Raw genomic sequence first — 15003 nt, forward strand, 5'->3', positions numbered from 1 at the left:
AAAAAAAAAAAAAAAAAAAAAAAAAAAAAAAAACAGGCAGCTAAAAAAGCAAAAAATATGGGTGCAAATTGGAATTCGATTATTGTAATTGTGTTTGTGATGACAATGGTAATGGTAATGGCAATGAATATTGTCAATGGAGAGACGTTGGCTCAATGCCGTGAAAATTGCATTCAAGAATGTGCCACCACCGGTGCACTTCCGATCAAATGCCTTCAGAATTGCTACCGTAGATGTCACAAACTTCGTTGAGGTATATATATATATATATATATTCAATAAGCAAGAGGAAAACAATAGTTTAATTAACAGTTTTGAGAAAATGTCAAAGAAACAGTATTTTTAATGAGTTATTACCATATTTCTGTAACTATTGAAGAAATGTTAACCCTTTGTATCAAACTTAAGAAAAAAATTGGAAAGACCTAAAATATTGTAAAAACAAAGGTTAATGGATGGTTTCTACATTGTATGCATGGTGGAAGCGCAGGCATAGAAGAGATGAAGAATAAAAGACTTGAAGTCATGAATCAGTGTTGGACTCTTGAGACTTTACTTCTAATATCTTTATAACATCAAATTGTAAGAGAGTAATTAATAAAATCAAATTTCACCATGCATATGTCTCTGGTCTAGACTCTTTGTTCCAATTTATGCACACATAAGTACTACCACGTTTCTCATATCCGTAGAAGGCAAAATTGGCCCTCACTTGTTTTGCCTTTGCAATAATGATCTCCTTACAAGGGCATAGCACTCTCATTACAGAAATATGTGGGAACAGAGTTCCTAAATCAAATGCAACATTTCTAAACCTAAGCTTACTCTTCTTGAGATCGTAATAGACAACATAAGTTATACCGTATCCTACATCGCATTCGTAAGGTACAAAAAATAATCTCACCCGTATGAATATTGCCTCTAATGAGTAACGTATCTTCGACCATTATATATTTCTCAGCATCTTCCACATCCCACATGTCAAATATATGAAGTAAGGTTACTTTCCCCATCGATTCGTTCCTGCTGATCTTTGTCGTTTTACTGCGACGTCTTATAGTGTTCTTTTATGACGTTTCTTGTTTCACTAAGCATAAACCCTAATCTCTCTCTCTTCCTTCACTTCTCTTTTTTTTCTATTCAATTATAAATATTAAGCTAGTCTTTTAAGGAATCGAATTGGACTAAGCCCGTAACTTAATTAAATAAATGAGACGAAGAGAACTGGAACATCTCTGTTTCTTTCTGCTTGAAGATAGAATCTCTATGTTCTAATATATGCACATAAGATAAAACGTCTATGACTAACATTTCAACTATCCATAGAAGCCATATAAAAATATTAGAGCGACGCAACATGAACATTGGTCACTTCATTTGCTCTTTGGAGGAGGCAGTCTTTCTAACACCCAGCTCGGAGAATCATTCAGCCAGAGACCTACACCGGTTTCTTTGTGCTTGAAATCCGGCGATTTTGGGTTTCTCTACATGGATTTGAGTTTTTGAATGATTGGTATGTTATTATAGTAGATGTAGAAAGGATTTGATTAAAGAGGTAAAGGTTTTTACTTTGTTTACCTTGTTCAATCTATTGTCCCACCAATTACTCATGTTTCCCACCAAGTCCTTCCATGATTCCTCTCCGGCTTCACATGTTTTACAGAAGCAAGATTGTTAAACAAAATTGGATATTGCATCTTCTGAGTCAGAGACAAAGAAGTTCAGCTGTCATTCCAATTCTATTTGAGATTCAATGGTAAGACAACTGTTTCCCTTACCCTTTGGTTGTTTCAAGTAATTTGGAATATCAAACTTCACATCTTTGAGCTCGGACAAAATATCTTTGGGAGCTTGGTTAAGCCAAAGCGCTTCACTCCCGTCTCTCTTCTTGAAATCAGGGTGTTTAGGATGTACCTGTAGACAGAGAGATATCAAGAAATAAAGGAAACTTTTTTGACAAATGGATCACGGCATTGTAACAAATAGAACCACTAGAATAAGTTCAATTACCGATCCATTCTCTTTGCTTTCCCGGTAATCAAACCATTCATTCGGACAATCAACAAGATCAGTCCAACGATTACTTCCAAATTCTCTTACCTTTTTAACGCTAGCTAAGAACAAAGAAGACCAAATATTCATGGTTAGAGCCATCATCGGTTATAGATAGCCAAACACGTATCAAGAAAGAAACATGATCGATGCACTTACCAGAATGCTTTAGCACACCTTCATTTTGGTCCAACGTTGGCAAAGCTTTTGGTAAAGGTTTAGAACCTTCAATATAGTGGAGATCATGAACCATTACTTGATGTGAAAAGCTACCATGAAAGCTTTTAAACATCTGAACATACGCTTGCTCAGAATTGGCTCCAGATTGAATCACATCTCCTAAAATCTGTCCTGTAATATGAACCCGATCGTTTTTCTTCAAATAAGAGTTAGCCATATGAGCTAAATCCCCTTCAAACAGTAGCGGAATCCTGAATGGTTCACAGAATCCAACAAAATGTCGTATCAATACAATATACCAAATACATCATCCTAACAAATATCAACTTCGTAACAGCCTAAAATCCAGCAAATCCCGTTTTTTAAGCAGAATGTAGAAATGCTTAGACAATAGATTGACACGAATCATGGCTTGAGGCCTTAAACTTTACAAGAACCCAATCTACAATTCAAACTGCAATTCAAAATCTTGACTTAAAGTCTTAAACTTAACAAGAACCCAATCTGCAATTCAAAATCTTGGCTTAAAGTCTTAAACTTTACAAGAACATTCAACACAGTTGAGAATCATAACCCACCAAATTCAAAATCATGGCTTAAAGTCTTAAACTTTTTAACTCAGTTCTGAGACCCAACATGCAAAAAACTCTCAAAACACCAAAAAAAGAAACAATTTTTTTAAAAAAAAAAGACTAACCAGAAATTAGTAGATGAATCAGACTCGGATTTGGAATCAGAAGAAGGTTCATGGGAAATGACTGTTCCAGCCCAGAACTTTCCATCAGTTGTAGAGTCGCACTGAACTGGCTGGTGAACGTACCCAATCAAATCAATAGAATTCGCGATTTTGGGTTGGTAAGGTACCTCCGCCGGTCTCGGCCACTCCTCCGACGATTTCTCAGCTCCGCGAGTACGGCTACTACTTCCCGTAGAAAAAGTTGAATGACATCGCTGAGAAAGAACCAACGATTGTCTAGTAGCAGTTGATATCAACGAAGGTCTTATCGACTTCGATAGTGACCTCGCAAGAAACTGCATTTCGAGTAGAGGATTCAAGTTCTAGGGTTTATGGGGTTTTTTGACGACAAAAGACAAAGACTTCGCCTTTTTTTAGACTCTTCGGGTTTGTCATAAACCGGTGTCGTTTCTTCACAAAGTCGTTTCGCGGGCAAATAAAATCAAAAACGACGTCGTTTGGTTATAAAATGGTGTCATATCTTTGTATTATGTTTTTACGGGGATAATTTAGAAATTGTAGCTTTTGTATGGGTTATTTTGTAATTTATTTATTTGTTTAGTTTCGCAACTTCGCCGTGCGCGGCGGGAGAGAGAACGCTGTGGTGGAGGAAAAAAAAAAGAAGAAACCTTTACAAATCGGAAAATTCAAGAAACCCTAAATCGACGAAAAAGGAGGGATCTTTGAAATCAGAAGCTTCGTTGTGTGTTCATACGATGAAGAGTCAATGGTCTAATTTTCATCAGGTTCTTTTTCAACTCTCTCTCTTTCTCTTAAGACATCTTTATATCGCGACCATCTCTGATTCTATTCCCAAACCTCGTTTTTTTTTTTTTTTTTTTTGCAGATTGGGAGAAACTATTTCTTAGCTGCTTCCGCTATCTACGTTTCGACTGAGTTCAACTTCTTAAACACTCCTCTTCCTGATCGAAGTAGCTTTTGCTTTGCCGCAAAAGGTAAATTTTAATTTGGTTCTGTGGTTATTCTTGTATAGAGATACATGAATTTGGTGTAGTGTTGAGCATCGATGGTATTGGTCTAAGTGATTGTTTTATTTGCTGAGAAATGAGATTGAATTGGTAAAAGAAAAAATGTGTTTAGCTTGAGTCTGCTAATCATGTTGTTTGTAANTTTTTTTTTTTTTTTTTTTGCAGATAGGGAGAAACTCTTTCTTAGCTGCTTCCACTATTTATGTTTCGACTGAGTTCAACTTCTTAAACACTCCTCTTCCTGATCGAAGTAGCTTTTGCTTTGCAGCAAAAGGTAAATTTAATTTGGTTCTGTGGTATTCTTGTATAGATACATGAATTTGGTGTAGTGTTAAGCATCGATGGTATTGGTCTAGGTGATTGTTTTATTTGCTTAGAAATGAGATTGAATTGGTAAAAAAATGAGCTTTAGCTTGAGGGTACTGGATTGGAGTTTTCTGATCATATTCTTTGTAATGAGTATACCTTGTTTCTTATTTGTGTGAGATTTTTTGCTGATCCTTGCTACTTGAAAATTTTAGATAGATCCAGCTTTGTAGTGTTGAAATCGGAGGCGGAGTTCAATAGTGCATTGAGCAAAGCCAGAGGTAAATAAATTGTCCTGTGTTTCTTCTTTGTTATCTACTTCAGAACTATATGAGTGGTTTAGTATGATTTAGTTCCTTTATCTCCTCTTTTGATGTATACATTGTTCAGATGGATCTTTGCCATCAGTTTTCTATTTCACTGCTGCTTGGTGTGGACCTTGTAAGTTTTTAGTTTCCTTCCTGAAAGCAAGTTTTTGTTCTGCATTTAACATCTTACAGACGAGTGGTGGTATTAATTTATGTATTAGTGGTTTGACTATAGGCAGGCTTCTCGCTCCTGTAATATTGGAGCTCAGTAATAAGTATCCTGATGTAACAACGTATAAGGTCGACATTGACGAGGTATATATGGTTGCATTTAAATATCTATGTTCACTAGAATGGCTTTCGTAAGTCTATATTAGTATCATGATATCATCATGCGATCAAAGCCACCATTGTTTATAGTCAAAGGCTTTTCAAGTTTCTGCTATCTAAAGCCTTTTAAATAGTCGATATGTAGAACCAAATGAATATCTCAACTAATGGAAAGTCTGAGATCAATTGCTACACTCTGCTGGCTACAACTACTGGTTACTGATGTCACATCCTTGAAAACGACATAAGTCAAGTCGCGTAGTAGATTAATTTTGTTGTTAAGTCACGCAGAAATAAGCTATCTTCTTATGAATATCACTGTAAGCTCCATTTACAAAGATATTTTTTCTTGCTTCTTTGTAGGGCGGTCTTACAAATGCTATTGGGAAGCAAAATGTCTCTGCTGTGGTAACATCCTCTGTTCCTTTTAAAGATAACTTTACTTTCTAAGATCAAGCATGAACTAGTACTGCATCTATATGAGCCCATCTAATGGAGCATTATGTTGAATACAGCCAACACTACAATTCTTCAAAGGAGGCGTGAAGAAAGCAGAGATTGTAGGTGTGGATGTGATGAAGCTGAGGAATCTCATGGAAAAACTCTACAAGTGAGAGAGACTCTTGAAGTTTTTGTACACTACACATTGCTTTGAAGTTGTGATTATTTTGTTCGTTTGCTTTTTACGTTATAGATTCTTTCATTCTCGTGTTCCTGCAATTCATAAGGGTGGCTAAGTTTGGTTTCTGTTAAACAAATGGGTGTACAAGTTGTTTTTATTTTGACTCTTCGTCATACTAAAAGTGTTGTTACTTAAAAGAATGTGATATGGACTTGTGTTTCCTTCCTGGGCCAATGGATGAAATCAAACAGACTCGGGCTGGTTGTTAAGAAGAAGATTCGTGTGATTTCCCTCGACCAAGAATACATTATATAAACCGGGACATCTCAAATTTGGCTAAACCAAACCGAGAAAATGACAGGACAGTTGTGAAAATCAGTATGCGAGACTGTGAGTGATAAAGAGAGAAGAAGAAACAAATACAAAGGGAGTTAGATGAGAGTGAGTAGTAGGACCGGATTTGACCGGTATAGTACAATCTGTTTTTACAGCTCCATTCAGAGACTTTAAGTAACAACCATTAACGAATGAGAACGAACATGTTATTATTATACACTACCACTGGATTGTACCTCGAATAAACGTAAACATAAAAGACCTACAAATTCTATGTTGATTATAACTAGAAGTTTTATAAGTCGTCAGATCACATCTATATGTATTTGGATAATGTAAAACAAAACGAAGTTGGGTTGAAGTCCTTTTGTTTAGTCTTGGTGTACCAAGAGTTTAGTGTCGTGAAGTGTTTTTTTTTTGTTGGTTGCGTTGTTTTTTGATATTCTGTGTGGTAAGGGATAAATTATATAATCTTGAATGTGGTGTAGCTAAAACTGTCTATCATACAACTTTTATTATGCATGTAAAGTTGTTTATTGTGAAAGTGTATGCAAAAATCGTTGGTCGTATTTTATATACTGCATGGAACCATATTTGTTTATTGTGATGAGTAATAAGATGATCATCAGCATCAATAATAGAACTAAGCTACCCTATTTTTACATATACTTTTATGGTTAAATCTAAATGGAAATTGAAACCTCGAACAAATCTATATATGACTCAATTCTGATTAAACATGAAACTTCACCGGACATAATTTTAACTGGAATACAGTACATGATAAATTGACGAATTTTTTGAACAAAAAAAAGGAAGATAAATTGACGAATTTATGATAGAAAATTGAAATGTTAGATTGTCACACTCACAAATATTCAATCTTAGATACGAAAAAACTCCCTTTTTTTTTGTAATAATCCTTTTTGTGGTCTTCGTTTTTTACTTCAATTCTTCTTTTGGTTTTATCAAAAGGAAGTAAATAATAATTCTTCTAACAATAATAAAAAGAAAAATAAATGGGATGAAAGAGAGAGAGAGAGAGAGAGAGAGAGAGGAGGGTGGGGAAATGGTCAAAGGAGAAGGACAATGATTTGGCCCTCTTTTGTTTCTTCGGTACTTTTATCTCAGTCTCCTTTTAATTTTCCAAATTTTATCTCTAAACTTATCATCTTTTTTGCTATTCATAGCAAAAACACAATCCATATTTGTGCTTAAACAGACTTTGATATCTAAACGATTAACTGTGTCGTAAAAGTTCCTTACAATTATGTAACTATCTGTGAAACTTAAATATTAATCCGACAAAAGTTTGAATTCCTCGAACTTTTGTGTAGGTTTTATATGAGTTATAATCATGTGGTAAAAGAAAGGTTCACAACTCTTGATCACTAGGTAAGTAGAACCTATATGGGCCAAAATGTTCTATTTGGTTCAATCACAGCATATATTTTGTCATTTTATATAATTATATATTAGTGCAATTAAGATTGTAGATAGTGATACCATCCTATGGCTTGTCATATCAAATAAGATTATGTCATTCCCAAAATATATTTGATAAGAGAATAATACACTCACTTTGTCTTCTACTAGATTGTGATATAGTTAAATTTTGACTACAATGACTTGTGATGCTTATAGTTATTAGTTATACATTTAGAAACGAAAACATATCATAAATCTTCAAATTTGAGCTATCCGGACCCGACCTACAATTTGATATACTAAGGGTTCGAATGGTAACCGCGGTTTTGGTTTTTCGGGGAAAGCGGTATTATAGTGCGGTACAGTTCAACTGCGGTACGTGTAGGAGAAATATATTTGCGGGATAAGTGCGGTTTGTACAAAATAAGCGGTACAGAATAATATTTGATTGGTGAAAAAACTACTTGCGGTGCAGACTATATATATATATTAATAATTAATTATTTTTTCCTTATTAATAAATAAAAATAACATATTTTTATAAACCACTTATACAAAAATTAATCAAAATATAAATTTATTTTTTTAACATACATATTGTTAAATGCTTTGAATAATTATATCATAAAAAAGTACAATACATTAAAAAAATATTATCTATTACTTTAATTTTCCCATAACATACTATTAAATTATTTATTAATAGTTATATGTTTCTTTGTATATGTATTTAATTGTTATAATAATAGTGTAGTGTTACTGCAGTTTTTAGTTGAAAACCGCTGCATAAAACACATATTGCATTACAAAAGCGGTTCAAATACAAAAAATCAGTACATAAAACCGCAAATCACAAAACAATTTTTTTTGGAAAACGCAAATTTATAATTTTCTGTATGATTGATAACCATGTGTGGTTTTGTCAAATTTTTTCTTGAAAACCGCTTATCTCATGTTTCCATTCACGCCCTTATACTTATACGTTAATATTCCTTCAGTTTCAAAATATAAGATGTTTTAGAGAAGTTTTTTTGTTTCATAATATAAAATGTTTTCAAGTTTCTATGCAACTTTTAGATTAGTTTAGTATTTTATATTATTGAACTTGTTAAAAGTAAAGACTTTTTAATTAAAACATCATATATTTTAAAATGGAGGGAGTATATGTTAACTTCGAGTGTGGAAGTTCCACATATCCGTCCAAAAATAGTAATCAAATTCGTAAACAAAAAACAGATAATTTTTTTTATTGATTAACAAATAAACATACAAAACACTAAAATTATTATTAGTTAAATATCTATAAGATATGTTGAATTAAATCTAATATATCATAAAATAGCAAAAGTTGTATTTATAAATAAAAGAGTTACAAAGCATATGTGAGAAACAATTTATTATACATATCCTGACCTCATAATAATTATACTCGAATCGAGGCCCAACTTTTACGGATTCAAAATTGCTTGCTTTTCAATTCCAGAATTTCAGATTCTAGATAAGAAACTCATGTAGATATGAACATATATATCAAATTTTTTGCCTAAAAACCCCAAAGAAAATCTAAAAGTTTTTATAGAAAGAAATCACTTTACTAAATTTCTACTGTTCTCTGTTAATACAACTGAGATGTGTAAACGAATTGTCTGTAATTAAACTGGAGTTTCTGATAATTAATTGCCACCCATCTGAACTCTATAATCAAGAAGACAAAACAAGATCGGTAGGAGGTCCTCAGAGGCCAAAAGGACTGACAATTGTTTTCAATAATGAGAGTGATCTTTTGGAGCAGTGAGTCAGATCCATCAAATGGAGAAGACTATTCTCTCTCTTCTCTCAAAGAAGGTCCCATCTAAAGAAAGGCTAATAGATTGCCAGATTCTGCAGGGAGTAAATTGGCCAGCTAGTTTTTTTCTTTCTATGGCCTCTCTGCACCACCACCTTCATCATTTTCATCCCTCCTTTTTCTTCACATTTATATATTACTCTTATTTTGACATATATAACTTTAATCAAGAGATACATGCACATAAATGGTTAATGTCATACTGTGACACACAAACGAAATGGTTAATAAATAATTACTAGATATTAAAGGAGTGAGTGACAAACTGACAATGCATTCTTCTTTTTTTTTTTTTTTTTTTTTTTGACAATTTACATCAGCTACCTTTATTTGCGATTGCAAATTGTTACTCCTCGAAATAATTTTGCTTTCTTCTTGAAAGCTTTTCGTATCTCTTTTATTGTGTCTCAAAAATAGGGGTTTGTAGTTTATATATAACTAAGGTGGATAGTCACTGTCATGTGCATAGAGGGGACATCCTAAGAAAACTCAATAAAAATAAAATAAAATACTTTGAATTGCTCATTTTTTGTATATATCTTTCTAAAATAATTACGTGGGTCCTTAAGGGAGTGAAGCCTACACATTACAAAAATGTCGACATCATGTAGGTTCCATTTACATAAATGATTGAGTAAATGGTCAAAAGCTTCTATCATACCATATGCCTTAAATCTTTCTCTCTTTCTTTTCCTTCGAACAAATATTCCAAATGAAACTCGTTATATTGTCTTAACTTTCTGATAATGAAAAACCCCTATTACGGTTATACAGATTCCATTTAACAAGTATACGAGTTTTGCGGAAATAAGCAGGCTAATACGACATACCTAAACAAGAAAACATCATTGCACAATTAACTGTAATGCCATAATGTTGGAATCTATGAATACACAACCTTTCAAATATATACAATCAATTTCTACTTATAACTTCATCAGATTGCACCTTCTACTACTTAAAAGTTAACACAAGAATTCTGAGCTAGATGACAATCCAATTTTGTAATTTAATTCATCTTTAACAAAAAGGAAAAAAAACTTGGTATATCTAAAAAAACAATACCCCAAATTCCATATTACTAGGTGGAAATAAATATCTACATATTAAATAAAAACATTTCTTTGACTTGGCAATTTGTTGGGATAAAACTCCTTGCCACTTTGTATGATATCAACAAAATATATAATGAATAATCAATTTGCATATATATTTGGTCCGACCTCAATTTGCATATAAAAATGAATAATCAGCCGTCGTGGTATCTCTCCTTTTCTTTTAGCCTATGAACCATGTGTGTGCCTCTGCCTGGTGGTCGATTAATAATTTAATACATTACTTTAGAAAATTTATAAGACTTGTTTTTTTTTTGTTAAACAATTTATAAGATTTGTTTAACTAGTTTTATTTATCTATCACGAGTGACCATTTATTTTGAGGTTTTATCATCATTCACATCATACGAGAATTATGAGTCTTTAGGAAACTTGGTTTGAGGCTTAATTGTGTGGCTATATCATATTAGAAGCCACTATGCTAATTAAATCAGTAATGAATGGATAACGAAAGCAAATCTTGCTTGTTTACCAAAATTTCATAATGGTTATGTTAAATAGTAACACTTTACTCGAAGCATGAAGATGTTTAGTTTTGAGATTTTTTTTTCGTCTGTCTTTTATTTGTCAAATAGTTGGGAGATTATTTCAAAAGAAGTTCCCAACAAGTCAAATGTACTTCATTGATATAATCATATACCTTACAGAATTGTTCCAAATTTTCAAACATTCACTATTACTCTAAAAATTGGAGTGAAAATGGAGAACATAGAGACCAAGCAATTCAACAAGCTTTATTTACTCCAAACCTCTAAACACATAACTAAAAATATTTTATGTAAGTTTTACAAACTCATTTAATCGTATCAACTCGACCTTAAGACGTACCCTTGATACTAATTAATTCCTAATAACTTGTTTCAACACGCAAAATCGCTCGAGCACAAAAGACTCACTCACAGAGACAAAAATTTCCAAGCTATCCGCCTTTCTTTCAAAGTATTTCAGCTAATATAATTAAGATCCGTGAATATCACTCTAATTGATAAATCCCCCAAAACTTAGCATGGTATTCATCTAATACGTAGATTTTCAAAACATACGTGTGTATCTTAAATCTTTCTATGTATCTTCAAGTAAAACATAAATTTAGGGTCTTAACAAAATACTAAATGGCTAAATTTTGGGCCCAACTTAACTAAAAAAAAGTCTACAGGGTAGAATTATAGTTTTTTCTCTCAAATATATTTGCAAAATACTTATGGGGTACGTCTATGTAAAGACTAAATAACTAACTGACGTTGTGTCAATTTTCTTAGTTATAGTGATTACCAGATAATTTAAAAATGGTAAAATTTGTAGATACGAAAAAAAATAATGAAGGTGGAAGCCTCGTTGGTCCAGTAGTTGGCTTAGGATTCATTAATGCTTCTATACCATAAGGTATGAGGTTCAATTTTCAGATAATACGATTTATTAATTGTGCAGATTAATAGAGGCAAATTTACAGACGATAATAAATACCATGAGGTCTAGTGATGCATAATTACCGTCGTTCGCCGTGATTCTACATACATATGAAGATGAGCATAGAGAAGGGAGGTGACCATCAAGAACATGGAGCACATGAGAGCAAGAGTGTTTGTAGTGAATTTAGTAGGATCAGAAAAAAATTGCCCATTGTAGAATCATATATAATTGTTCTCATAATTTGCTATTAATAATAAATTCAAATGATAAAAAAAATAATAATAATGAAGTTTACAAATCTAGTAGAAGATGTGGTTGGGGAGTCTGGTTTATGTTAAGTCCTACATTACACATTTAGGAAATTATCTAACTAAGCATCTACGATAAATTGTAAAATTTGCATTTTGACCCCCACCGCTCTATTAATTATTGTTCCACGTACCGCCTGACGTCAATGTCGACATTAATGATAATTTCCATTTCATGTTTATGCTAGTATAAAATAGAATATATACAGTAGAACCTCTCTAATTAATACTCTGTAAATTAATAATTTCTATAAATTAATAAATTTCTTTAGTCCCAATTTGGGACTAATGTAATTTTGAACATTATTCAATAATATAATAAAATAATAATTTTTTTGAAAATCTTTTATAAATATATGGTCCCATCAATAATATAAATTAATAATTATATAGAATTATCCAAATATATGTATATATAGATACATTAATTTTTATTAGAGTTCATTTTTGATATTTTTAGTATATAAAAATCTTTGAGTGCTATTGTCAAAACATGATAATTGTTATTTTCATTGTAATTGATTTTATAAAAATATTAGTTATAACCATAAAATTTTATTTTTAATGTTTTTTAACCAAATTAGGAAAATCTCTATAAATTAATAATTATTAATTTATCAAGAAATTAAAATCTCTATAAATTAATAGATTTTCTTAGTTTCAATATTATTAATTTATAGAGATTTTACTATATATATAAAATGTTGTGCTTAGTGTAAATTGTAGAATGTATTATGTATACATATATATATGAGGAGGAGCATATATATAAATAATATATGGATATTTTATCCCGACGATAGAGAAAGAGATCTTAGTGGACTTCTGCAGCTAAAGGCTCTGTATGACACACACACAGACACGTCCTATTGTTTCCTATCTGTCCGACTACCTCGAACCTCTTGTGCCTTGACGCACAGGCTGTCCAGGTGATACATATCCATTATCATATTTACATATATATAAATATCCGGTCTATATATATATATTACATAGTAATTCATTAGTGTATGGAATCATATTGCACTACTCTAATATTTTTATATATGTCGAAACAGACCAAATTTTATATATATATATATATCATTTATAAATAAAAGTAAAATTTTCAAAAAAAAAAATATATGAAATTTTGCAGTGAAAAAACAAATTTCATAATAAACGTTTACTTAGTATAGTTTATTACTATTTTTTTGGTGTGCATCCTAAATACTGTAATGAAATCATATTATGAAATTGTTCTAGTTTTCTTTTTCAAAAAAGAAACGAACGTCAGGAGTCAGGTGGCAATTGGCATGGTTCTTGAGAAAGTCTGAATTGGTGAATGGGAACCCATCTCTCAGCCTAATGCCTCTTTTTCCGATAAACAAATAATAAGATCCATAATGTTTTCCCCTTTCCTCTGCTCTTTTAAAAAAAAAAGAAAAAAAAAAGGTGAATTTGCCTACAGCCAAAATAGCAAATGTAACGAAGAATATAGCCATATAATGAGTGAAATTAAGTGAGTAACCAAAGGATATTGTGAGATTACCATATTACACTCAAATGGTGATAGTGGCCGGAATTGTGGCCGATGAAAGTGGTCGTCGGAGTGATCACCAAAATAGTGGCCGGTGGAGGTTGTGACTGGAAGGTGGTCGTTGGAGTGGTGGCCGGAGGTGATCACCAGAATGTGATCGGAGATCGTCGTTGGAATGTGGTCGGAGGTGACCGGAGGTGGTCGGAGGTAATGGTAGACTGGTGGTGGTTGTGGTGGGAGGAAATAGTGTAAAAGATTAATTATGTAATTAATATATAAAATATAGAGTATATAAAGTTTTGATGGTTAGTATAGTTAGTGGGTAAATTATAATTTTTTTTTTGTGGTTATAGACTGCAATTTTCCAAAAACAAATCATACAGATCCTCACCAAAAAATGGTGGAAAAAAAAATTCAGATATATATCTTCAAACCATCTATCTATTTGTGATAGTATTCCTAAAAATATTTTCCCCTTTCGTTTATTAAATATTCTTTGTTTTGTTTAATGATTTCTATATATTCCAAATTTAATTAATATCAGTAAATTAAAACTATAGTTAAACTATTCATGAGAAATTAAAAATTAAATTATTAAATTAAAATTATTAATAGCCAATTATTATAATTTATATATAACTTTTTTATTAGAAACTAATCATCATCGATATAAAGATGATATAATAAAGGTACTTTTTTCGTCTTTAAAAAACGATGAAACAAAAAGATCAATACAGTAAAATTGTGTTTGCTTCCAATAACAAAAGAAAAAATCAATTACTACTGATACAAATACATTTAGCTATTAATTACTACGTTAGGATACTAATTATTACTTTTTTTAATGACCTTTATCTTAAGAACAAACAAAATATTCAGCCCAAAGCCATTGCATTTGCATGTGGGGGAGAAAAGAACATGAAGGCATTCTTGGCAGAGAAATACACGTGTCAAAATCCCGTATTGCCACCTACTGTATGTACGCCAATGGCCTGGACTGTTGCATAGATTGTTACAAATATGGAAACCTAATACGAAGAAGTGGACCGACCATGTGCTTTTTATCCTCATCAAGCTCTGAAAATATATTTCTCATTTTATTTCTAATATATAAAAAGAATTAGATAGATGTATTGAATTTTTTTTATTAATACATTTATTTTTATAATTATTCCTTAATATTTTCAGTAAATCTTATACACACACGTGACATTTTCTTAAATTATATTCTTTCAGATATTTGGTTAGATATATGGTTTTTTGGTGTTGTTATATATGGTTTCATGTTCATCCGTCTAAATACCATCAATTAGAATCGACATTAAATTCTGATGGTTTAGTGTAAACGTTAAAGTTCGACTGACAACTGATGAATACAATAACCTAATAATTATATTCTATGAATTTGTATTTCGTCGGTAACATTTTTATGACCGGTTTGGAGTTTTATGGTGTAAGAAAGATCCTGATATCGTCTGTATAAAAACGATTTAATTTGCTTTCATAATTGTCCTTTGA

At 31.8% G+C, this 15003-nt stretch overlaps 2 protein-coding genes across 3 annotated transcripts; one reads left to right on the forward strand and one right to left on the reverse strand.

Annotated features, from left to right (window-relative positions):
* LOC104777140 (protein OSB4, chloroplastic-like) lies at nt 1197-3314 on the reverse strand. The gene is made up of 6 exons (XM_010501349.2): nt 2930-3314; nt 2212-2483; nt 2011-2114; nt 1779-1914; nt 1579-1646; nt 1197-1484 (listed from the first exon to the last, which is right to left on the reverse strand). The coding sequence occupies exons 1-6, from the start codon at nt 3268-3270 to the stop codon at nt 1374-1376; spliced, it is 1032 nt and encodes a 343-aa protein (XP_010499651.1). The 5' UTR covers nt 3271-3314; the 3' UTR covers nt 1197-1373.
* Nucleotides 3516-5744, forward strand: LOC104777141 (thioredoxin O2, mitochondrial). Of its 2 annotated transcripts, none has more exons than XM_010501352.2 (7): nt 3516-3714; nt 3816-3924; nt 4479-4544; nt 4654-4704; nt 4807-4886; nt 5265-5309; nt 5417-5744. In XM_010501352.2, the coding sequence occupies exons 1-7, from the start codon at nt 3685-3687 to the stop codon at nt 5513-5515; spliced, it is 480 nt and encodes a 159-aa protein (XP_010499654.1). In that variant the 5' UTR covers nt 3516-3684; the 3' UTR covers nt 5516-5744. The 2 variants fall into 2 exon arrangements, with proteins under 2 accessions (XP_010499654.1, XP_010499653.1); XM_010501351.2 differs by lacking the exon at nt 3816-3924 and adding an exon at nt 4123-4231 and having other exon boundaries at nt 3519-3714.

The sequence above is a fragment of the Camelina sativa genome, chromosome 3 (genome assembly GCF_000633955.1).
Source record: "Camelina sativa cultivar DH55 chromosome 3, Cs, whole genome shotgun sequence".
Lineage (NCBI taxonomy): Eukaryota > Viridiplantae > Streptophyta > Magnoliopsida > Brassicales > Brassicaceae > Camelina > Camelina sativa.